Here is a 26,877-nt window from a genome sequence, read left to right on the forward strand (position 1 = left end):
TCCCCAGAGGGTCTATCTTCCCTCCTCTCCCCTCAGTTTCTAATGCTTGTGTCACTCTCAGCACCGCGTGGTAAATGCTATTGTTGCCAGCTTTCCTGCTTATAAGTTTTTTGTTAAACCTGCTGGTGATAGCTGAGATACCCCAGGATAATAAGTCATAAAAGTCCAAGCTAATTGTTTACTGGCTGCTAAGAAACCTCTTCTCCCAAGTGACAATTGTGTTCATTTGTTCATGCACTTATGTATCCATTAAACAAACAACTTTGGAGCCACTGCAAAGCTCCAGGTGATGGGCTTGGCCAATGAAATAATGCAAAACAAAGGAGGCCAAAAGGATGAACCTTAAGGATTCTGTCAACCTCATTGTCTTACCTGGGTGAATTACTCATGGGATGGAGTGGGAGATTCTAGGCCACTAAGCTGCTATACTTTATCTTAGCCAAAAGGCCCAGATTGCTTCTGGCAGGTGGTAATATGGCCACCTCTTCTATCATCATGCCTTGGATCCCACTGAGTGGTTTGTCTAAGGCCTCTCTGCCCTGAGCTACAGGTAAAAGCTTTAGCAGTCATTGTTTCATTCCACAGATACCCTAGGTCAAAGCAAGCTCTCAAGATTCAGGAGAAAGTGGAGAGGTGCTTACCTTCAGGAGAAGAGCTACAGTACTGGGGATCTTGGAGGCATTTTGTCTTCAAAGATGTGTTCCTGGAGAGCTGCAGAAAGGGTTAGAGTTATTCCTGGGACACCTGCATGGCGTCCAGGACTCTGGGCCCTGTGGTCGCTGGGAGCTGTGGAGGAAGAGTCGGTCGATTCCCTTTGCAGCTTCTCTGGATGGAATGACACTTCCTTTTTTTTTTTCTTTCTTTTTTTTTTACAGAGTCTAGCTCTGTCACCAGGCTAGAGTGCAACGGCGCAATCTCAGCTCACTGCAACCTCCACCCCCCGGGTTCAAGCGATTCTCCTCCCTCAGCCTCCCAAGTAGCTGGGACTACAGGTGCGCGCCACCACACCCAGCTAATTTTTGTATTTTTAGTAGTGACGGGGTTTCACCATGTTGGCCAGGATGGACTCGATCTCTTGACCTTGTGATCTGCCCTCCTCAGCCTCCCAAAGTGCTGGGATTACAGGCGTGAGCCACTGCACCTGGACACTTCCAAATTTAGACAAACATGCCTGCAGGCCCCTTGAAGTAGGAGGACCAATAGAGTTGCTCCAGCTCAGTCTCCCTGAATGGTTTCACGAAGGCCTGCCTTGGGTGTGAGAGCCAGGAAATGGCACTTGCATTGGGCCAAACTGTCACTGACACATAATTTAGTGCTTTTTTATTCTTCAGTTAGATGTACAGGTCCATAAAAGCAGACATGAAACAAAAGAAGGGCTGTGGCATGAATCCCTTAAAAATAAAGAAGTCTGTTCAAATGTGGGGTTAATGAAAAATCACACTCAATATTGTACCAATCTTTCTGTTTTTTTCAACAGAGAATACTGGAGTCTCACAACAATACCTTAGTTGACCCTTGTGTAAGTATAAATTTCCGACTATGACCCCAAAATAAGTCAGGCCTTTCTCCAGGCACACTATGTCATGACTGCCTTTCCCCGAAGCATGCTCAGTCTCAGTTGGAGTATGTTGCTGTGTGTGATGAGAAGATGCAAGCCAGGTACCTGGGTCTGGGATTGGGTGTCTCAGTGCAAAAGCATCCTTTTGTTTCAGTAGAAATCTTCAAATTTCCTCATTTCCCTTAGAAAGTGAGTATAGGAGGCTGAGCTCTAGATCACCGAGGCCTCCAGAGACAAGAACTTGAAGTAGTAATGGGCAGGGCTGGCCTGCTGATTAGGGAGAAGGATCAAATGTCAGAAAATAAAAGCATTTTCAAGTAGGTGGTGTGAATGGAAAGGAAAATCCCAAATATCCGCTCCAAGGTGCAGACAGAGCTCAGTCAGCCAGAAGGAACAGACTGAGCCAAGCTGGTGAGTTCGAGGTGTGGACTCTGTCATTAGTTCTGCAGAGGAACACACAGAGGAAAAGTGAGTCTCTTATGAAGCCCCTATTGCCACTCTTGAGGGAGGTTTAGGCTCAGTGTGCTGAGCTGGTTAGGACAAAAACCATCACCACTTGGCAACTGATGAGGCATGTTTACTCTCACTTCTTGACTGGTGCTCAATGATGTACAAACCTGATTCCACAGGCTCCCTTATCAACCAAAATTAAGGCTGTTTAGGAATAAATAAATTTTTTGAGACAGGATCTTGCTGTGTCACCCAGGCTAGAATGCAGTGACACAATCACAGCTCACTGCAGCCTCAACCTTCTGGGCTTAAGTGATCCTCCCACCTCAGCCTCCCAAACAGCCAGGACTACGGGTGCATGCCACCACATCAGCTAATTTTTTTAATTTGTTGTAGAGCCAGGGTCTCACTATGTTGCCCAGGCTTGTCTTGAACTCCTGAGCTGAAGTGATCCTCCCAACTCAGCCTCCCAAAGTGCTAGGATTACAGGCATGAGCCACAGTGCTGGCCAGGAAGAAATAATTTGATAATGATTTCTTAAAAGCCAAATGTGAGGAGTGACTCAATAAAACACACCAACAAAGTTGGGAGTATTTGGAGTTTTTTACAAATTGAAATGCCTTTTTTTTTTTTTTTTTTTTTTTTTTGAGACGGAGTCTCGCTCCATTGCCCAGGCTGGAGTCCAGTGGCACAATCTTGGCTCACTGCAACCTCTACCTGCTGGATTCAGACAATTCTCCTGCCTCAGCCTCCCAAGTAGCTGGGACTACAGGTGTGTGCCACCATGCCTGGCTGATTTCTGTATTTTTAGCAGAGACAGGGTTTTGTCATGCTGATCAGGCTGGTCTTGAACTCCTGACCTCGTGATCCGCCTGCCTCAGCCTCCCAAAGTGCTGGGATTACAGGCATGAGCCACCGCACTGGCCACAAGTTGAAGTGCTCTTATAGCAGAGGTCCCCAAACTTTTTGGTGCCAGGAACCAATTTTGTGGAAGACAGTTTTTCCACAGACCGGGATGGGGTTGGGGGCAGGATGATTTTGGGATGTTTCAAGCACATTAAATTTATCCTGCACTTTATTTCTATTATTATTACATTGTAATAGATACTGAAATAATGAAATAATTATATAACTCACCATCAAGTAGAATCAGTGGGAGCCCTGAGCTTGTTTTTCTGCAACTAAAAGTTCCCATCTAGGGGTGATGGGAGACAGAGACAGATCATCAGGCATTAGATTCTCAAAAGAAGCACGCAACCTGGATCCCTCGCATGTGGAATTTACAACAGGGTTTGTGCTCCTATGAGAATTTAATGCTGCTGCTGATCTGACAGGAGGTGGAGCTCAGGCAGCAATGCGAGCAATGGGGAGCTGCTGTAAATACAGATGAAGCTTCACTCACTCACCCACCACTAACCTTCTGCCGTGTGGCCCACTTCCTAACAGGCCATGGGTTGGTACAGGTCCTTATCCTGGGAGTTGGAAACCCCTGTTTTGTAGAAGAGTTTAGGAGAAGAGAGAGGGACTCCTCACACCAGAGCTGTCCTTTCTCATTGAAGGGTACAATACAGAAGTTACAATCACTGGATACAGATTGCAACATGCAGGCTCAAATGTCTCCATGCAAGACAATCAGTAAAACTCTAAGATCCAGAAATAAATCAGTGTCCTTTTCAGGGTCACTGGGTTATGCATTAATCACTGTGTCAACAATTTGAGAGACTCATGATAAGATTCAGGGACAAGATTTCACCATGAATCACAAGACCTTCCCAAGGTGGGTTAATTGGAAAGCCTGTTTACTTTTAAACTAAACTGCCAAATGTGACCTGTAGATTATCACATTCCCTTTTTGATTAAAAAAAAAAAATCTTCCCATGGAAGTATTGCTGATCAATCTGCTAGGTTAACGGGATAGATGTTCTTCATTCCTTGTCAATGGGAAGGCTTATTCCAGGAGGTCATGTCCCTCGGTGGGGGAGAAAAACCTTGTTATTGCAACCAGGCCAGTTTGCTGACAAGATGAGGTAGGTCATGACACACAGCTACATGCTATTCTCCTGAATGATAAATCATCTCACTGGGAAATCAGTATTTTGGCCTTAGCCATGGATCGAAAGCAAGCACAATGCAAATCATGAGTGACTTAATAGCCAAGAAAATAAACTATGTTTATTATTAGGTTGGGGCAAAAAAGTAGTTGCGGTTTTCGCCATCAGAAGTAATGGTGAAAACTGCAATTACTTTTTTGCACCAACCTAATATTATAATCATAACAACTTGAAAACACAATAGAATAAAGAAGTTAGTCCTAAGAGTAACCAAATGAACAAGTCATCAATTTATAGTTGCTGTTGCTTGTTGAATACAAGCAAACAACTTGAAAACACAATAGAATAAAGAAATTAGTCCTAAGAGTAACCAAATGAACAAGTCATCAATTTATAGTTGCTGTTGCTTGTTGAATACAAGCAAACAACTTGAAAACACAATAGAATAAAGAAATTAGTCCTAAGAGTAACCAAATGAACAAGACATCAATTTATAGTTGCTGTTGCTAGTCTTCAGACTTTCATAATTTTACTTTTCTTGGAAGAAATAAAACAATGAGTGATTCACAGCATTAATAATTTGAATAGCAGAAATATAATGCACACAAAAATTATAATCAAAAAGAGAATTTGTGTACAAGAATGGGGGAAAAAAAAAACCTGTTCCATTAGGGAGCCAACTAAGAAAGAAAATTAAATCCAGGTTCTTCTTTAGAGACTTACTATAGCCAGGAAATAATTAAGCCCAAATTGCAAGCAAATAATAATTTTTGAAACTCAAAAATAATGGTCTGGGCTAGAATCTAATAACAACTATGCTACAATTTTCTTCTGAAAGATAATTTTTCTCTATTTGATCTCCCTTTTCTGCCAAAGAAAAATCATAGGCCAATTTTATTTGCAATATAAGTTTTAGTCTTATTGTACTTGACCTGATTATTAACAGGAATAGTGATTGTCCATATAGGCTCCTTTTAAGTTGGCTTTGCTGGAACCTTTTCATTAGACATTTTAGATTAGACTTTTAAAAGCTTCTTCAGGCTAGAAAGCCAAGCCAAGGATTTATCATCAGATTGTGTCTGCACTACTTGTAAGAATTGGGTAAATTCCTTCTTTCTTGAAGTCCCCCAAATACCTCAAGGTTTCTGGGCCTGTTGGGAAGGGACATTACTTAACATGAGGTCAAAAAACCTACAAGAGATTGCAGTACATTGAGCTCCATAGAGATAGTGCTGGCGCAAGTGAGAGCTGGACAGGCCCTGGGCGACTCTGTACCTTGCTGAGGAAATATAACTAAACATGGACAAAGCAGATCCTAAGAAGCTGAGAGGTGAAATGTTATCATATGCATTTTTTGTGCAAACTTGTCAGGAGGAGCATAAGAAGAAGAACCCAGATGCTTCAGTCAAGTTCTCAGAGTTTTTAAAGAAGTGCTCAGAGATGTGGAAGACCATTTTTGCTAAAGAGAAAGGAAATTTTGAAGATATGGCAAAGGCGGACAAGGCCCATTATGAAAGAGAAATGAAAACCTATATCCCTCCTAAAGGGGAGAAAAAAAAGAAGTTCAAGGATCCCAATGCACCCAAGAGGCCTCCTTTGGCCTTTTTCCTGTTCTGCTCTGAGTATCGCCCAAAAATCAAAGGAGAACATCCTGGCCTGTCCATTGATGATGTTGTGAAGAAACTGGCAGGGATGTGGAATAACACCGCTGCAGCTGACAAGCAGTTTTATGAAAAGAAGGCTGCAAAGCTGAAGGAAAAATACAAAAAGGATATTGCTGCATGTCGAGCTAAAGGAAAGCCTAATTCAGCAACAAAGAGAGTTGTCAAGGCTGAAAAAAGCAAGAAAAAGAAGGAAGAGGAAGAAGATGAAGAGGATGAACAAGAGGAGGAAAATGAAGAAGATGATGATAAATAAGTTGGTTCTAGTGCAGTTTTTTTCTTGTTTATAAAGCATTTAAGCCGCCTGTACACAACTCACTCCTTTTAAAGAAAAAAACTTCAACGTAAGACTGTGTAAGATTTGTTTTTAAACTGTACACTGTGTTTTGTTGTATAGTTAACCACTACCGAATGTGTCTTTAGATAGCCCTGTCCTGGTAGTATTTAGCCACTAACCTTTGCCTGGTACAGTATGGGGGTTGTAAATTGGCATGGAAATTTAAAGCAGGTTCTTGTTAGTGCACAGCACAAACTAGTTGTATATGAGGATGGTAGTTTTTTCACCTTCAGTTGTCTCTGATGCAGCTTATACAAAACATTTGTTGTTCTGTTAACTGAATGCCACTCTGTAATTGCAAAAAAAAAAAAAACAGTTGCAGCTGTTTTGTTGACATTCTGAATGCTTCTAAGTAAATACAATTTTTTAAAAACTGTATGAGGGAACTGTGTAGACAAGGTACCAGGTCAGTCTTCTTCCATGTCTATTAGCTCTACAAAGCCAATCTCAATCCCTCAAAACAATCTTGTCATACTTGAAAATATGACCCTCTAGTCAAAGCCTTGGTAAAATAATCAGTGTTTCCAATCTGTCCTGTTACAAAAGAAACAGATTATTATTGAACTTATGCAAATAACCATTGTCATAAGAATGTTTATGAATAGTTTCCAAATTATGGCGAATTCATGTAGAGAGAGAAAAGTAACTGTTTTGGTTTTGCTCACAAAAGTCTACTTTACCTAAGGGCTGTCAGATATAAGTAACTTAAAAGAAAGAGAAGTTTTCTTGACTTTTGAAAACAAAATATGAAAAGAATCGGCAATGTTTCAAACAAAAAGTCGTAAAAGTCACTTTATTCCTCCATCAATTTAGTCTCATGTAATTCTTATTTTGCTGGTGTTGGGTTAGCAATCTTCATGAAGACATCAGTTTTTCATTAGAGTTCTGGAAGTTTTATCTAGTCTAACTATATGATCTCCAAAGTTATCAGAAACCTATGTTCAAGAGTACTTGTCAGAGCCTTTTCCATAAAAAAGCAATTTTGGATTATAGTTGACTTCAAATGCTTGTAGAGAAAATTTTAAAATGGTAACTGTGGATGTCAAAAACTTAGAATAGCCATGGTTAAAATCTAATAGAAGTACCCAATTGACAAGGAAATTTAGATATTTTGATTACCTGCAGCATTTTAAGATAACAACCAGAATCACGACTGATAGTGTCCCATTAAAACTATTAGATTTTTACAAATGTCATATAATCTTTAGGATATTCACATTAATAACATATCTATACAATTATTACTTTAGAAAAGACTTAATCAAAATTATGACTGATAACAATTTTTATAAATTTATATAATTTGGGGAACATTTTATCGATAACATACTCATAAGTGTAACTGAAAGAAGATCTAGTATTATGTATCATTTGACAGTTTCTCCCATACAATTTACCAAATCAGTCTAATCATTTAATATCTCTGCAAGAGGAGAGATACATTCTTTGAGGTCCCTCAGAGGTTCAACTGGAAAATAGCAAAGTAAATTTTAGGCCAAAAAAAAAATTTAGGATTTTGATCTTGGGGAAACCTGCCAAAGATGTAGAAAGGTATAAAACACTTGATCAAAATGGAATCACAGATCATTGTAAAATAATAATTATCATTTAACCAGAGTTATAATCAAAAGACTTCAAAAGCAATACAGAAAGTTACATGGATGTAAAAATCTTAGCCCTTTTAAAGCTCAGTTTTCTTGAGTAATCAAAAACTTAATAAAGACAATACAGGAATTATCTTAATAAAAATAAGTTTTGGGCCAGGCGCCGTGGCTAACACCTGTAATCCCAGCACTGTGGGAGGCCAAGGCAGGCAGATCACCTGAAGTCAGAAATTTGAGACCAGCCTGGTCAACATGGTGAAACTCTGTCTCTACTAAAAATACACAAAAAATTAACCAGGCGTGGTGGCATGTGCCTGTAGTCTCAGATACTCGGGAGGTTGAGGCAGGAGAATCGCTTGAGCCCAGAAGGCAGAGGTTACAGTGAGCCGAGATTGCACCACTGTACTCTAGCCTGGGCAACAGAGCAAGACTCCATCTCAAAAAAAAAAAAAAAGTTTTAAAAAGAAAGAGATTTCAGAATTAAAAATCAGTATCTTTTAATTTTATTAAAAGCAAAGCAATATTTTAAGCAAACTTTGTTGTTCTAACATAGGGGACCAAATTTTTTGTTTTTTATTAGTGTATTTTTAATATCAAATCTCAATCTTTAGAAAGGCTTATAATTTCCTTTTAATTATAGCCAACTTGATCATATACACAATTTATTTCATAGGGTTTCTTTTCACAAACCTTATTATGACTTAGACTGTTTGTGAAACGCTTGAACTTTTTGCTTTTCTCTGTACTTTCTTAAATAACTAGACATTTTACTTTAGAACAAAAAATTTACCATACAAGACTTTTTTCTCATGCAAAATTATTCTCTTTTAACCTATCTTACCAAAAATATTTATAACTGTCTTCGCTTTTCTCTCTCCTTCTTACTGGTTCCTTTCTTTATTGCTCCTTATTTTAAAACAACCTTAAATAACCCCTGAATTAAACACAATTACTTTTTCTCAGTAAAGAACATATTTTTATGCCTTCTTATAATTTTCTGTCATGAAAAACACATCTTACTTTTTTGACACATTTTAAATTTAGAATTATATATATTAATTAGAATGTTTAAACTTTCAGTAACTTTAAATTTTATTGAAAACCTAGGAAATAAGAAATCTTGAATTGTCTATCACATGACAGTATCTTACAAATGAGAACTCTTTTATAATTTTTAGAAACATTTTCCCATAACAAAAACATTTTTTATCTTAATTGGAATTGACCTAGATGTTTAATGAGCATCTATTTTTGAATTTAATTTAGCAAAACTTTAAGATTATAAATTACATTAAAAGTTTATTTATATATGTTTATCCCATTTACATTTATTTTTAACAGTTTACCTAGATTACTTATGAAAATTGATACATTAGACAAAGCTAGTCATCATTTCAAGTTATTTTCCTGTCAACCAATTTTATAGCCTGTGAATATCAGATGTTCACTTAAGAAAGAATCTTAAAGTTAAATATATGAGTATTTTGCTGATAACTTAGAAGATAGTTGTTTTATTAAAGCAAAAATAATCAGTCATACTTATCAAAAGATTTATTCAAGTCATGTGAACTTAGATGTTTGGGACTACTAATTCCTGAGCATTAATGTATTTATAAGTCAATCTGGTACTACAGAGAGGTTTTATAGCTTTGATTTTAAAATTTTGGTCATGAATCAGGTAAATTTCACTAGTTTTAAAAGGAGAATTGAATTAAATTGTGCCTTTCAAAATGGTACAAGTTAAAGTTATCTGTCCTACATGACCGAAGCCCTTACTGAGTGAAACAAATTTATATCTCAAAGCACAGAGAAAGAATTTAATCCTTCCATATGGCTAATGAAGTTTTACATCTCCAAGGGACTGTGAAGTCCAGCAGGGCATTTAAAGGGTATTGTCTGATATTGGATAAAGAGTTTAATTGGGTTTACTTCCACTTTAATGGGGGTGGTTGAATATGTTTTACCAATGTCAGTGGGAGATTGGGAGCATAAGTGATCCAGCAAAGCTTGCAATAACTCATCGGTGTCATTCGTTAGTCTTGGGTCAGAAAAAATTGTTGGTGATAATTATGATAATTTTAATTGTTTCATTTTCATTCTTTAGTTGTTCTGTTTGCTCCTTCTGTTCCAAATGTAAATACGTTTTCCCCCTTTTGAGAGAAGGAAATGTGTATATTGTGACATTCCAAAAATCTCTACCTAAGAGACAGATGGGAGCCAAGAGAACAAGTAGAAAGGAATAAATTCAGTTAAGGAAGAATATGAAGGCATAGGGGTAGAAGGAGGAGAAGCAATTGGAATGAAAGGGAGAAAGCTTCTGAAGTCTTTTTCAAATCAGAAATAGTGTGGGATAGCCTTTTGCTTCTCTCTTCAATGAAGGCCATTTTTTTTCCCCAGAATTTCTTTTAGGAGCATCTCACTGCTATCAGAAGTAAGTCAATTTGTCTGGTTCTAAAACCAGCTTTTTCCAATTGTGTATGGTAATACATCAGCTTAGGCATTTTCAAAAGATCCCCATTTTGGCCACTGCTGCTTTTGACCATCCCGGGTTACATGGGTCCACTTATCTAAGTACTTGCAAGAAGAAGGACCCTAAGTGTTACACATCAAACCAGCTGGTGCTGATAGAGGCAGTGTACCCTGAGTCTTAGAAGACATGTTTCCCATCTTGGTTGTTTTGAATGAGACAAGTAATGTAGTGGATTAAGTGTGGTGGTTTTGAATTTTTCTTCCCCGAAATTTCACTCAATAGGCTGAAAAGATTATCTTACATGTCTCTGATTCCAGAGTCACCTCCAAAGAAGTTTCAGGGTATTCATGGACAAGAGATAATCAGTTTTTATGAAGCCTGCCAGCTGAGCAAAAAGTTAACGGTGTGGGGATTTTCCTATGAGACTGCTCCATGTTGCTGGGGGTATGCCTTGACACCTCTGCTATTGTGGGTTTCCTAAAAACCATTTGGTCACAGACAGAGAATGTTTCTTAACTTCAGAGCAAGACTGCCCTCCCTCATGCACTCAAAAATGAGAAAGCTAAGGAAAGGTTGTCCCATCCAAAACCTTGAGAGAAACAATTCACAGAGTTCCTATTTTACACCGCCCTAGGATTCAACAAAAACTCCTGTCTAGCCAAGGAGAAAACCAGCTTCAAAAAACCAGAACTTCCACCACGATGGGAGGTTCATTGATTTTGGGAGGAACTCCTCTGCAACACCCAGCCAGGACATCCAAGTTCAGGAACACAATGTGTTCATTGCCAGTACCTGCACAAAGGTCGGAGGCCGCAGTATGTGGTCCAGGGAGGTCACTCCAAAATTCTGCCAACTACACTGGAATGTTGATGAAAATTAAGCCTGTTGAGAAATAAATAATTTGATAACAGTTTATTGAAAGCCAAATGTGAGGATCAACCCAAGAAAACACACCAACAAAGTTGAGAGTGTTCCAGTGTCTGTTACAAGTTGGAATGATTTTATAGGTAGGGTCAGGAGAAGGAAGAGGGACTCTTCACACCAGAATTGTCCTTTCTTATTGAAGGATACAATAGAGAGGTTATAATCATTGGATACAGATTGCAACATACAGGCTCAAATGTCTTCATGTAAGACAATCAGTAAAACTTTATGATTCAGAAATAAGTCAGCACCCTTTTCAGGGTCAGTGGGGTATACATTAATCAGTATGTCAACAACTTGAGGAACTCATCATGAGATTCAGGGACAGGATTTCACCATGAATCACAAGACCTTCCCAAGGTAGGTTAATCTGGAAGCCTGTTCACTTTTAAATTAAACTGTCAAAAGTGGCCTGTAGGTTTTCACCATCCTTTCTCTGCTTGCCATGTGGATGCAGAGAAAAGGGAGTCTGCCAAACTTGAAACTTACCCAACTGTCCCATAGAACTGATGTTTATAGTTTCTTTTGAACAAATGTGAAACTTGAGCCCCCCAGTTTTGAAATCTCAGAAAGCTCCATTTGTCTTATCAGAGGCCGTTTCTCAGGAAACCAACCATCAGGCCTCTAAGATTGTAACAAGGAGCTGAAACACACCAGGTCACAGCATCTGGACAATGCAACCCAGGTAACTGACCCCCGGTGGCTGCCTAACTGACTATCTGCTTCTTGTTGACATATTCCTCTTCTTTACCCCTAATTCCTAGTTTGCTGCATGTAGTTACATTTCTGCCCTATAAACCCCTAATTTTAGTCAGTTATGGAGATGGATTTGAGACTGATCTCCCATCTCCTTGGCTGCAGCACCTGATTAAAGCCTTCTTCCTTGGCAATACTTCTTGTCTCAGTGATTGGCTTTCTGTGCAGTGAGCAGCTGGACCTAGATCAGGGTGTTTCAACAACAGATTTTGGTTTCCTGACAGTAAACATGTTGCTTGTGGCTTGGCTGCCATGGGCCACGAGTCTCAGAAGCCCTCCTAAGCAGCTGCCCACTCAGTTTTGACTGGAGGTGAGTTTTGGATTCTCTCTGGCCCTGCTGCTACGGGCCCAAACCACATTCCTGATTGCCTAGGAAGAACAGCCTTTGAAATTCTACATCTGCATCTGGATAGATGAGTATCCTTTGTGGGCCCAGACAGCAAGATCTGCTCTTCTCTATTGGGGAACATTTTAAAGGAATTTCCATTTGCAGATTGAAAAAACCCAAATGGCTGAGAAAGGGAAACACCCTGACTGTTTTGATATGGACTTTCTTGATGGATTGTTTGTAATTGTGTGTGTGTTCCAGCAACTGAGTGTTCATTGCAGGTACCAGACAGTGGGATTGGCTCCTATCGATTTGGGAAATTCCAAAGGAATTTCTGTTTGCAGGCTGAAAAAGCCCAACCGATGGAGAAAGGAAAACACTCTTGACTGTTTTAGTTGGGACAGTCTTGGGGCTTGTTTGTTGTGGCAGCAGATGGATCATTGTGTTTTGGTGATTGTGTGTGTGTTGATACAGTCATGGGAAATTAGAATTTGATAAACTGATATTCTTTCATAATACTGTTTAGCCCCAATATTCTTTGGAATCTGGAGTTTGTTGTTAAATGAGAAAGTGGGATGGAGTTCCACGTATCCAGGCTTTTAAGCTGCTGTTCTAAACAGAGTTGGGCCTGGTTAGTATGTGATGTTCTCCTTTAGTGCTCTTTGGCCCCAGTGTTCTTTTTTTTTTTTTTTTTTTTTTTTTTTTGAGACAGAGCCTCGCACCGTCACCCAGGCTGGAGTAGAATGGTGTGATCTCAGCTCACTGCTACCTCTGCCTCCTGGGTTCAAGCGATTCTCCTGCCTCAGCCTCCCGAGTAGCTGGGACTACAGGTTCACACCACCACGACCAGCTAATTTTTTGTATTTTTAGTAGGGACGGGGTTTTGCAGTGTTGACCAGGATAGTCTCAATCTCTTGACCTCATGATCTGCCTGCCTCGGCCTCCCAAAGTGCTGGGATTACAGGCATGAGCCACTGGCGCCCAGCCCCAGTGTTCTATTTTTTTAAAAATATTTTTTACTTTATTTTTTTGAGACAGACTCTCGCTCTGTTGCCCAGGTTGGAGTGCAGTGGTGCCATTTCAGCTCACTGAAACCTCCATTTCCTAGGTTCAATGATTCTCCTGCCTCAGCCTCCCAAGTAGCTAGGATTACAGGCACCCACCAGCACGCCCAGCTAATTTTTGTATTTTTAGCAGAGACAGGGTTTCATCATGTTGCCCAGGCTGGTCTCAAACTCCCGATCTCAAATGATCCACCTGCCTCAGCCTCCCAAAATGCTGGCCCCAGTGTTCTTTGGAGCCTGGGGAGATTTGGCCTTTAAAAATCAAACTGCCTTGAAAACTGCTTCACCCAAAATTTTGGTTCACAGCCTTCACCAGATAACATATCCGGGCAAAGTGTAGCCATGTGAACATGTTTGTAGACCAGTGAATTTGTATTGCTATCTCATGGCTATAATTCTGAAGTAAAAGCAATTGGATCTTTGTTTGTGTGTATACACGTTTAGATGTGTTTATGTGTATTTACCTTTATTATGTTATATGTTATGCCTACCAAATTGGCTTATTTTAAAAAAGTGCTGGCCAGGGATGGTGACTCACGCCTATAATTCCAGCACTTTGGGAGGCCAAGGCAGGTGGATCACTTGAGTTTAGAAGTTTGAGACCAGCCTGGGCAACATGGTGGAACCCCATCTCTATAAAAAATAAAAATAAATAAATAAAAGCAAAACAGTATTCATTAATTAAGTTCAAAGTATTTTTCAAGTTCATATGACTTAAGAACATCTTTAATAAACAATCTGGCTTTACAGTTATTGGTAAAATAGGCTGGATGTGGTTGCTCACACCTGTTATCCCAGCACTTTGCGGGGCCAAGGCAGGCAGATCGCCTGAGGTCAGGAGTTTGAGACCAGCCTGGCCAACATGGAGAAACCTTGCCTCTATTAAAAATTTAAAAACTAGCTAGGCATGGTGGCGGGTGCCTATAATCCCAGCTACTCAGGAGGCTAAGGCAGAAGAATCGCTTGAATCTGGGAGGTAGAGGTTGCAGTAAGCTGAGATCATGCCATTGCACTGTAGCCTAAGTGACAAGAGTGAGACTCCACCTCAAAAAAAAAAATTATTGGTAAAATAAAAATATAAATGTCTTTAGAATTGTCAGCATATATTTCTGTCTGGATTTTATATTTGTCTCTGCTAGATATTTTGAGGTGACAGAGCTTGGCACAGAAGGTTATAAAACTATAAACCAGCTGGGTGTGGTTGCTCATGCCTGTAATCCCAGCACTTTGAGAGGCCGAGGCAGGTGGATCACCTGAGGTCAGGATTTCGAGACCAGCCTGACCAACATGGTGAAACCCTGTCTATACTAAAAATACAAAAAAAAAAAAAAAAGAAAATTAGCCAGGCGTGGTGACAGTTGCCTGTAATCCCAGCAACTCAGGAGGCTGGGGCAGGAGAATCAGTTGAACCTGGGAGGCAGAAGTTGTAATTAGCAAAGATTGCATCATTGCACTTCAGCCTGGGCATCAAGAGTGAGATTCCATCTCAAAAAAAAAAAAAAAAAGAAAAAGAAAAGAAAAGGAAAAAAAACGTATAAACCCAGCCAAAACAAAATGATCATTCTTTTAATAAGCAAGACTAATTTAATGTGTTTATTTAATCAAAACAGTTGAATCTTCTGAGTTATTGGTGAAAATACCCATGCAGTTAATTTAAAGTTCTTACTTAGGTGAACATTTGATATTCACAGGTTATAAAATGGTTAACAAGGAAATGATGCATAAAGAATCTTATAAACTACTAAAAATAAATAAAATATAAATGGATAAGTGCTATAGATAAAGTTTTTGTGTAATTTAAAATCTTAAAGTCATTTTGGATGCTCATTGGTTGTCTGGTAATTTCCAATTAAGAAAAGGTTATGATATGGGGAAACATGTTTCTAAAAATTGCAGAATGTTTCTCATCTATAAAATGCTAGTATCTCATAGGCAACTCAGGATTTCTTGCTTCCTAGGTTTTCACTAAAATTTAACATTACTAAGGACAAGAATTCTAGTTAATATGTAATTCTGTATATAAAACGTGCCAAAGAAGATGTGTTTTTATTGAGAAAAAGAATAATTTTGTCTAATTCAGAGGTTATCTGAAGGTTACTTCAAATTATGGGCTTGAAAAGGTTATTTATGAAACAAGGTAAAAAGGAACAAGTAAGTAAAGGAGAGAGATGTAAAGAGAGTTATGGATATCAAGATGTAATTTTGGTAAGGAAGGTTACATAGAAAGGAGAATAATTTTGTATGAGAAAGGATTTTGTATGGTAAATTTTTGTCCTAAAGTGAAATGACTTATTTTTTAAAAAAAAGAAAAAGAAAATTTAGGACAAAACAGAAAGTTCAACCATGTCATAGATGGTCTGTGTAAGCCACAGGTAATTTTTTTCCCTGTTTCCCTGTGTGTCTATCTTCATGAGTGTACAGAAAAAACAGTAAGTTGAAAAGTTTAGATAATATTATTTAAAACCTGATAGAAAATTGGAGAAACTTGACTAATTAACATTGCTCATAGTTAAAGCTCTTAGTCTTGATGAAGGTGAATTAGTAAATTAAGAAAGTTTGTGAAGAAATACATTGGCACTCCAAGATGGCCAAACAGGAAGAGATCCGGTCTACAGCTCCCAGCGAGACTGAAGAAGAAGACAGGCCATTCCTGCATTTCCAACAGAGGTACCTGGTTCATCTCATTGGGACTGGTTGGACTCTGGCTGCAGCCTACAGAGGGCAAGCTGAAGCAGGGCGGGGCATCACCTCACCCAGGAAGCACAAAGGGTGGGGGGATTTCCCTTTCCTAGACAAGGGAGTATACTAGAAACAGTATACTCCTGACCAAATACTGACTTTTCCTGCGGTCTTAGCAACCGACAGACCAGGAGATACCCTCCCATGCCTGCTTCAGCGGGTCCCGCACCCACAGAGCCTTGCTCACTGCTAGCACATCAATCTGAGATCAACCTGTGATGCTGCAGATTGGTGGGGGGAGGGGCACCCACCATTGCTAAGGCTTGAGTAGCTCACACTGTAAACAAAAAGGCAGGGAAGCATGAACTGGGCGGAGCCCACCACAGCTCAGCAAGGCCTACTGCCTCTATAGATTCCACCTATGGGGGCAGGGCATAGTAGAACAAAAGACAGCAGAGAGCTTCTGCAGACTTAAACATCCCTGTCTGACAGCCCTGAAGAGAGCAGTGGTTCTCTCAGCAAGGCATTTGAAGCCTGAGAATGGACAGACTGCCTCCTCAAGCGGGTCCCTGACCCCCAGGTAGCCTGACTGGGAAACACCTGCCAGTAGGGGCTCACAGACACCTCAAACAGGCAGGTGCCCCTCCGGGATGAACCTTCCAGAGGAAGGATCAGGCAGCAATATTTGCTGTTTTGCAGACTCTGGTGGTGATACCCAGGCAAACAGGGTCTGGAGTGGACCTCCAGCAAACTCCAACAGACCTGCAGCTGAGGGGTCTGACTGTTAGAAGGAAAACTAACAAACAGAAAGGAATAGCAAAAATATCAACAAAAAGGACATCCACACCAAAACCCCATCTGTAGGTCACCAACATCAAAGACCAAAGGTAGGTAAAACCACGAAGATGGGGAGAAACCACAGCAGAAAAGCTGAAAATTCCAAAAACAGAGCGCCTCTTCTCCTCCAAAGGATTGCAGCTCCTCACCAGCAAGGGAACAAAACTGGACGGAGAATGAGTTTGACAAGTTCACAGAAGTAGGCTTCAGAAGGTCAGTAATAGCAAACTTCTCCGAGCTAAAAGATCATGTTCTAACCCACCACAAGGAAGCTAAAAACTTTGAAAAAAGGTTAGACGAATAGCTAATTAGAATAAACTAGAATAAACAGTGTGGAGAAGAACTTAAATGACCTGATGGAGCTGAAAACCATGGCACGAGAACTTCATGACGCATGCACAAGCTTCAATAGCCGATTCAATCAAGTGGAAGAAAGGATATCAGTGATTGAAGATCAAATTAATGAAATAAAGTGAGAAGACAAGACTAGAGAAAAAAGAATGAAAAGAAACGAACAAAGCCTCCAAGAAATATGGGACTATGTGAAAAGACCAAACCTACGTTTGATTAGTGTACCTGAAAGTGACGAGGAGAATGGAACCAAGTTAGAAAACACTCTTCAGGATATTATCCAGGAGAACTTCCCTAACCTAGCAAGACAGGCCAACATTCAAATCCAGGAAATACAGAGCACACCACAAAAATACTCCTTGAGAAGAGCAACCAGAAGACACGTAAATGTCAGATTCACCGAGGTTGAAATGAAGAGGAAAATGTTAAGGGCAGCCAGAGAGAAAGGTCGGGTTACCCACAAAGGGAAGCCCATCAGACTAACAGCAGATCTCTCAGCAGAAACTCTACAAGCCAGAAGAGAGTGGCAGCCAATATTCAACACTCATAAAGAAAAGAATTTTCTACCCAGAACCTCATATCCAGCCAAACTAAACTTCATAAGTGAAGGAGAAATAAAATTCTTTACAAACAAGCAAATGCTGAGAGATTTTGTCACCACCAGGCTAGCCTTACAAGAGCTCCTGAAGGAAGCATTAAACATGGAAAGGAACAACCAGTACCAGCCACTGCAAAAACATTCCAAATGTTAAAGACCATCGATGCTATGAAGAAACTCCATCAATTAACAGGCAAAATAACCAGCTAACATCATAATGACAGGATCAAACTCAAACATAACAGTATTAACCTCAAATGTGAAAGGGCTAAATGACCCAATTAAAAGACATAGACTGGCAAATTGGATAGAGTCAAGTTCCATCAGTGTGCTGTATTCAGGAGACCCAACTCACATGCAAAGACACACATAGGCTCAAAATAAAGGGATGGAGGAAGATCTACGAAGCAAATGGAAAGCAAAAAAAAGCAGGGGTTGCAATCCTAGTCTCTGATAAAACAGACTTTAACCATAACCAAAACAAAGATCAAAAGAGACAAAGAAGGCCATTATATAATGGTAAAGGAATCAATTCAACAAGAAGAGCTAGCTATCCTAAATACATGCACCCAATACAGGAGCACCCAGATTCATAAAGCAAGTCCTTACAGACCTACAAAGAGACTGAGACTCCCACACAATAATAATGGGAGACTTTAACACCCCACTGTCAATATTAGACAAATCAATGAGATAGAAGGTTAACAAGGATATCCAGGACTTGAACTCAGCTCTGGACCAAGCAGACCTAATAGACATCTACAGAACTCTCCACCCCAAATCAACAGAATATACATTCTTCTCAGCACCACATCACACCTATTCTAGAAGTGACCACTTAATTTGTAGTAAAACGCTCCTCAGCAAATGTAAAAGAATAGAAATCACAATAAACTGTCTCTCAGACCACAGTGTAATTAAATTAGAACTCAAGATTAATAAACTACTCAAAACTGCACAACTACATAGAAACTGAACAACCTGCTCTTGAATGACTATGGGTAAATAACAAAATGAAGGCAGAAATAAATATGTTCTTTGAAACCAATGAGAACAAAGACACAATGTACCAGAATCTCTGGGACACATTTAAGGCAGTGTGTAGAGCGAAATTTATAGCACTAAATGCCCACAAGAGAAAGCAAGAAAGATCTACAATGAACACCCTAACATCACAATTAAAAGAACTAGAGAAGCAAGAGAAAACAAATTCAAAAGCTAGCAGAAAGCAAGAAACAACTAAGATCAGAGCAGAACTGAAGGAGATAGAGACACAAAAAACCCATCAAAAAATCAATGAATCCAGGAGCTTGTTTTTTGAAAAGACCAACAAAATAGGTAGACCACTAGCAAGACTAGTAAAGAAGAAAAGGGAGAAGAATCAAATAGATGCAATAAAAAATGATACAGGGGATATCACCACAGATCCCACAGAAATATAAACTACCATCAGAGAATACTATAAATGCCTCTATGCAAATAAACTAGAATATCTAGAAGAAATGGATAAATTTCTGGACACATACACCCTCCAAAGACTAAACCAGGAAAAAGTTGAATCTCTGCATAGACCAATAACAGGTTCCGAAATTGAGGCAGTAATTAACAGCCTACCAACCAAAAAAGTCCAGGACCAGACAGATTCACAGCCCAATTCTACCAGAGGTACAAAGAGGAGCTGGTCCCATTCCTTCTGAAACTATTTCAATCAGTAGAAAAAGAGGGAATCCTCCCTAACTTATTTTGTGAGGCTAGCATCATCCTGATACCAAAGACTGGTAGAGACACAACAAAAAAAGAGAATTTTGGGCCAATATCCCTGATGAACATCAATGCGAAACTCCTCAAAAAAATACTGGTAAACCAAATCCAGCAACACATCAAAAAGCTTATCCACCATGATCAAGTCACCTTCATCCCTGGGATTCAAGGCTGGTTCAACATACGCAAATCAATAAACGTAACCCATCACGTAAACAGAACCAATGACAAAAACCACATGATTATCTCAATAGATGCAGAAAAGGCCTTTGACAAAATTCAACGCCTTTCATGCTAAAAACTCTCTCAATAAACTAGGTATTGATGGAATGTATCTCAAATAATAAGAGCTATTTATGACAAACCCACAGCCAATATCATGCTGAATGGGCAAAAACTGGAAGCATTCCCTTTGAAAACCGGCACAAGACAAGGATGCCCTCTCTCACCACTCTTATTCAACATAGTGTTGGAAGTTCTGGCTAGGCCAGTCAGGCAAGAGAAAGAAATAAACGGCATTCATTTAGGAAAACAGGAAGTCAAATTGTCTCTGTTTGCAGATGGCATGATTGTATATTTAGAAAATCCCATCGTCTCAGCCCAAAATCTCCTTAAGCTGATAAGCAAATTTAGCAAAGTCTCAGGATACAAAATCAATGTGCAAAAATCACAAGCATTCCTATACACTAATAACAGACAAACAGAGAGCCAAATCATGAGTGAACTCCCATTCACAATTACTACAAAGAGAATAAAATACCTAGGAATCCAACTTGCAAGGGATGTGAAGGACCTCTTCCAGGAGAACTACAAACCACTGCTCAACAAAATAAAAGAGGACCCAAACAAATGGAAGAACATTCCAAGCTCATGGATAGGAAGAATCAATATCATGAAAATGGCCATACTGCCCAAGGTAATTTACAGATTCAATGCTATCCCCATCAAGCTACCACTGACTTCCTTCACAGAATTGGAAAAAACTACTTTAAAGTTCATATGGAACCAAAAATGAGCCCACATAGCCAGGACAATCCTAAGCAAAAAGAACAAAGCTAGAGGCATCATGCTACCTGACTTCAAACTATAATACAAGACTACAGTAACCAAAACAGCATGGTACTGGTACCAAAACAGATATATAGACCAATGGAACAGAACAGAGGCCTCAGAAATAACATCACACATCTACAACCATCTGATCTTTGACAAACCTGACAAAAACAAGAAATGGGGAAAGGATTTCCTATTTAATAAATTGTGCTGGGAAAACTGGCTAGCCATATGTAGAAAGCTGAAACTGGACACCTTCCTTACACCTTATACAAAAATTAACTCAACACAGATTAAAGACTTAAATGTTAGACCTAAAACCATAAAAACCCTAGAAGAAAACCTAGGCAATACCATTCAGGATATAGGCATGGGCAAAGACTTCATGACTAAAACACCAAAAGCAATTGCAACAAAAGCCAAAATAGACAAATGGGATCTAATTAAACTAAAGAGCTTCTGCACAGCAAAAGAACCTATCATCAGAGTGAACAGGCAACCTACAGAATGGGAGAATATCTTTGCAATCTACCCATCTGACAAAGGGCTAATATCAAGAATCTACTAAGAACTTAACTTTACAAGAAAAAACAACCCCATCAAAAAGTGGGCAAAGGATATGAACAGACACTTTTCAAAAGAAGACATTTATGCAGCCAACAAACATATGAAAAAATGCTCATCATCTCTGGTCATCAGAAAAATGCAAATGAAAACCACAATGAGATACCATCTCATGCCAGTTAGAATGGCGATCATTAAAAAGTCAGGAAACAACAGATGCTGGAAAGGATGTGGAGAAATAGGAATGCTTTTACACTGTTGGCAGGAGTGTAAATTAGTTCAACCATTGTGGAAGACAGTGTGGCAATTCCTCAAGGATCTAGAGCTAGAAATACCATTTGACCCAGCAATCCCATTACTGGGTATATACCCAAAGGATTATAAATCATGCTACTATAAAGACACATGCACACGTATGTTTACTGCAACACTATTCACAATAGCAAAGACTTGGAACCAACCCAAATGTCCATCAATGATAGACTGGATTAAGAAAATGTGGCACATGTACACCATGGAATACTATGCAGCCATAAAAAAGGATGAGTTTGTGTCCTTTGCAGGGACATGGATGAAGCTGGAAACCATCATTCTAAGCAAACTATCACAAGGACAGAAAACCAAACACCGCATGTTCTCACTCATAGGTGGAGTTGAACAATGAGAACACATGGACACAGGGCGGGGAACATCACACACCGGGGCCTGTTGGGGGGTTGAGGGGCTGGGGGAGGGATAGCATTAGGAGAAATGCTGAAACCAACATGGCACATGTATACCTATATAACAAACCTGCACGTTGTGCACATGTACCCTAGAATTTAAAGTATATTTAAAAAAAGAAAAAAGAAAAATAAATTAATTAATTTAAAAAAAAGAAATACATTGGCAGTTTGGCAGTTCTTTTTTTTAATATAATTAAGCATGAAGCCAGATGTACTGTGGAGCCAAATTTCACATACACGCTTGCATTGCTTCACATTCTATCTGCTATTGTGCATAGATAGTACTAGCACTAAAGTACTTCCTAGTTACATACCTAAAATGAGTTTCTAAATTGTACAAAATGTATAGTGGGTGTGGTGGACCTAAGGACATTTAATTGTGTATCAGGAACAAAATATTCATCATATGTTTTTAGGCTCTGAATAATACTATAGCCTCCAAGGTAAACTGAGTAGAAGAATAATTGGAGGTTGGTTTCCTATTTATTTGTTTTTGCTCCTAATTTTCATGTATTTGCTGTTTGTTCTCCTTTGGATTTTCCTTATATATACATATATGAATTTATGTTTTTTAGTTTCTAATGGAAGGCTTTTATTTGGTTCTATGAATAGTCATTTTGTTTCCTATGCATTTCCAACAATTCATTATTTTCTCTATTTATCTAAACTTCCTAATCTACCTTTGTCAAGTCTCCAAAAATTAATAGAGGACACCGACCACTTAAAATTTGATGGTTTTCCTTACTTCTAACGATCTAGAGAGCTGTAAGAGCTTTACGGTTCCTAGAAATAAATAAATAAATAAAAGACATAAGTTCTGAAAAGTAATAGCACTTTTTTAATTTTGTTATTTGAAAAGTAGGTGAGAATAGAAATGTTTAAATGGTGTTTTTTTCCAAGGTAATTTAATTCAATCAATAATTTTAGTTAGTTTCAGATCTTTTCCTTTAATGAGGAAAAACTGTGATATAGGTACAAAGTTTTAATGTTCAGAAAATATTGGCCTATCCTTAAGGAAATTATACTAATTGGGATTTCTCTCAAATTACTTTAGTTATCTTTACCATTATTAAAATTAAGTGACATTCACTTAGATTAAGTAGTAATTAAAAAAAAAAGATGTGAGACTAGTGAGTTTTGATCCCAAGCCTTCTATCACTGTTGAGTCTTTCATGTGTGTACTTGAAAACAAAGTATCCACAAGTGTTTCACTGGTTTGAAGAGTCTAGTGGTGAAAGTTACCTAATCAGATGTCAGTACTGTAACTGATTAGAAAGTTACCTAATTAGTTGTCAGTACTATATTACCAATCATGGAAATGTGTGCTAGTGCTCTTTTATTTTTATTTTTATTTATTTATTTATTTTTGAGACAGAGTCTCGCTCTTTCACCCAGGCTGGAGTGCAGTGTTGCGATCTTGGCTTACTGCAACCTCTGCCTCCTGGGTTCAAGCAACTCTCCTGCCTCAGCCTCCCCAGTAGCTGGAATTACAGGCGCCCACCACCACGCCCAGCTAATTTTTGTATTTTTAGTAGAGACGAGCTTTCATCATGTTGGCCAGGCTGGTGTCAAACGCCTAACCTTATGTGATCCACCTGCCTCAGCCTCCCAAAGTGCTGGGATTACAGCCATAAGCCACCGTGCCCGGCCCTGATGCTCTTTCAAAATAGCTAAAAAGAAATTACTGTGTGTGTGCTTAATCTCATTTTGTCCCTGTTTTGTTGCATAGTATCTAAATGAAAGGAGATTATTTATCCTCATGCTAAATTTCCAAAACTAATATTTACATTTACCATTTTTTAATGATGGAGAGAAAAGTTAATTGTCTCATTTTGATAAGTTTAAAATAGGACCTATCCCATTTTTTACACTTTTAGTCACAGTTCTGTCACCAGAATGCTAGCAATTAGATATATGCGAGGAGTAACCTAAATACTTTAATACAATGGTTTGAAGTGCTATAGGAAGTAATAACTACTGGACACTAAATCACAGTGTTTGTGACATGTCACAGAAAATGATAGGACTTTCTGCAGCATAAATGTCCTCTTAACCAATCCTTGTGCTGTTAAGTTACAGGGCTTTAACTTCTGGGTCTGAAAAAGGCACCTACTTCTGCTACATCTTGAACATTACCCTAGTTTAAGCCTCATCTTCAGACCTGGGAGAAAATGACAGTCAAAATGAACTGCTTTCCTGAGACACTGGGCCAGAAATTAAAACTATTCAATCTGTCTAGGCCAAGGGACTGTCATGGCAGATGTGGACATGTGAGATTTGAGGGTTTTCTATAAATTAAATATTAATATCAAAAGCACACTGATTCAAGGCCAGAGTCTAGGCCCATGTGTCAGAATAACAGCATTTTCCTGGAGCATTAATCGGCTCTTTAACAGAAAATTGTAAAAGGTTTATGGAGATCTTACATTACAAACAAACTGATAAAATTAAAATTGTTTATAAGGTTTTAAAAATTACTTTTAATAGTAATAATACACTATACAAAGGTGAAATTTGGTTTTCTCTTTTGAACAAAATTTTCATATGAGAGCTAATGAAATATTTTTATTTACTTTTTGAATAACTACAGGGTGCAAAAAAAGGAGGAAAGAAAGACATTTAGGTGGCCTCATGCTGTCTTTATTAGGTTTCATTGTTTGGGAAACTGAGTCTACTCTCTAGAAAAGGGTAAATGTCAGCAGGTGCGGTGGCTCACGCCTGTAATCCCAGCACTTTGGGAGGCCGAGGTGGGTGGATCAGGAGGTCAGGAGATTGAGACCATCCTGGCTAACATGGTGAAACTCCATCTCTACTAAAATACAAAAAATTAGCCGGGCGTGGTGGTGGGCACCTGTAGTCCCAGCTACTCGGGAGGCTGAGGCAGGAGAATGGCGTGAACCCAGGAGGCGGAGGTTGCAGTGAGCTGAGATTGCACCAGTGCATTCCAGCCTGGGTGACAGAGCGAGACTCCGTCTCAAAAAAAAAAGAAGGGTAAATGTTTTGTTTCATCTTCTTAGCTAAATCAATGACTACTTTACAGTGACCTGTGATCCTATTTTGTAATATCAAATGTCTTAAAACTTCGATATTTGACAGACTTTCCAAGAGTAAAAATTTCAAGTTCTAAATTCAGCCTTTTTGACCTCAAACTAACTTATTTGCATATTAGGTTCCCTGAAGTTCAAGAGAGACATACTAGACTTATTGACTTATTTGTTACATTAGAATTATGCAGAAAGCGTTGTCACATCTGAGGTGGTGTTCAACTTCTTTTGGGTTATATTTATGTAGATGTGTTGTTAATATGTGCTCCAGGATTGTATGATTCTTACATGTTTTAATATATGCCATCAGTAATAATTATGCTTATTATGTTGAATTGTTATATGTCACAGAAATAACCAAATTTCCTCATCAACTGTGTCTTTAACTATGGCTTGCTTAAGACTTTTGACATCCACTATTGTTACTTTGCATTGATTCTTCTCAAAAAGTAACATATAATCAGCCGGGCATGGTGGCTCACGCCTGTAATCCCAGCACTTTGGGAGGCCGAGACGGGTGGACCACAGGGTCAGGAGTTCGAGACCACCCTGGCCAAGATGGTGAAACCCCGTCTCTACTAAAAATAAAAAAAATTAGCCGGGCATGGTGGCAGGCACCGGTAGTCCCAGCTACTCGGGAGTCTGAGGCAGGAGAATTCCTTGAACCTGGGAGGTGGAGGTTGCAGTGAGCCGAGATCGTGCCACTGCACTCTAGCCTGGGCAACAGAGTGAGACTCCATCTCAAAAAAAAAAAAAGTGACTTATAATCAGCTACAGTCCATGGTTTGCTTCTTTGGGGGAGTTCATGAAAAGGACTCTTGAATGTAGGTTTCTGATGACTTTGGAGGTTGTTCCATTAGATTAGAGAGAGAAAACATCCAAGAAACTAACTGAAAAACTGATACATTCATAAAATTTACTAACCTAATATGAAGCAGAGCAGGAGTTAGTTGCCTACACTGAACAAATGGAGGCCAGAAATAATTTCTTATGGATTTTTTTTGTTTGAAACATTGCTGCCTTTAACAATTGAGAGGAGCATTACTCTTGTAAACTAAGTTTGAGGCATATTTCTCTCTCTCTGCCTAATTTCTCCAGAATTCATAAACTATTTGTGAATATTATTAATTCATGGCAATGTGTTTGCGTATGTTTAATAAGAATCTGTTTTCTGCTGGGTGTGTTGGCTCATGCCTGTAATCCTAGCACTTTGGGAGGCCAAGGCAGGTGGATCACTTGAGGTCAGGGGTTTGAGTCCAGCCTGCCAACATGGTGAAACCCCGTCTCTACTAAAAATACAAAAATTAGCCAGGAGTGGTGGTGCATGCCTGTCGTCCCAGCTACTCGGGAGGCTGAAGCAGGAGGATCACTTGAACCTGGGAGGTGGAGGTTGCAGTGAGCCAAGATCATGCCACTGCACTCCGGCCTGGGTGACAGAGCAAGACTCCATCTCAAAAAAAAAAAAAGAATATGTTTTCTTTTATAATGAGACACAGTTGGAGGAACTGGTCATTTTCCCAGGGCTTTGACTGAAATGGCCTTGTGAGAGGTTCCAGCAAAGCCAGTTTAAGATAGCCTACATGGACAATGGTTCTTGCTGCACTTTGTGTGGGCAAATAAGCCAAGTATATGGGACTGAAGCTTATTTGGCAGGTAGGTTGGTCCTGCTGTGATTTGTCTTTAGTGGAAGTGGGAGACTGGAGAGAAAAATAGTGTGTTTCAGAAGAAACCTATAGTATTCAGTTAACTTTTGATTTTTGGGTGGCTATGTGGGTCACCCATGGTATGGAGTTGCCCACGACACTCCTCATCAGCATGAAACAGCCAGAAAGATTGACAACCAGTTCCCCATGATTGAGGAATTGATAAACAGAAAAGGGGCACTGAAATGAACCCAATTGTCCCATAAATCTGATTTTTACAGTTTATTTTGAATAAACATAGAAATTGACCCTCTCAGTCTTAAAACTTGAGAGAGTTACATTTGTCTTATCTGAGTTCTTTCTCAGGAAACCAACCGTCAGACCTCCCACATAACATCAAGGGACTGAAACTCACCAGA

The 26,877-nt window shown here is 39.2% G+C and overlaps 1 protein-coding gene across 26 annotated transcripts in view; it reads left to right on the forward strand.

Annotated features, from left to right (window-relative positions):
* The window catches only part of SP100 (SP100 nuclear antigen), a 132,093-nt gene that overhangs the window by 96,105 nt on the left and 9,111 nt on the right, over positions 1-26,877 (forward strand). For 19 of the 26 annotated variants that reach the window (XM_034955327.4, XM_055109192.2, XM_034955331.3 and 16 more), the window contains one exon: positions 1,478-1,519. In XM_034955327.4, the coding sequence (XP_034811218.2) occupies positions 1,478-1,519 (42 nt within the window). Of the gene's footprint in view, positions 1-1,477; positions 1,520-5,430; positions 26,285-26,877 lie in introns of those variants that run through there. The other 7 variants (XM_034955328.3, XM_063595588.1, XM_063595587.1 and 4 more) reach the window with 1 other exon arrangement.

This window comes from Pan paniscus, chromosome 13 (genome assembly GCF_029289425.2).
Source record: "Pan paniscus chromosome 13, NHGRI_mPanPan1-v2.0_pri, whole genome shotgun sequence".
Classification (NCBI taxonomy): Eukaryota; Metazoa; Chordata; class Mammalia; order Primates; family Hominidae; genus Pan; species Pan paniscus.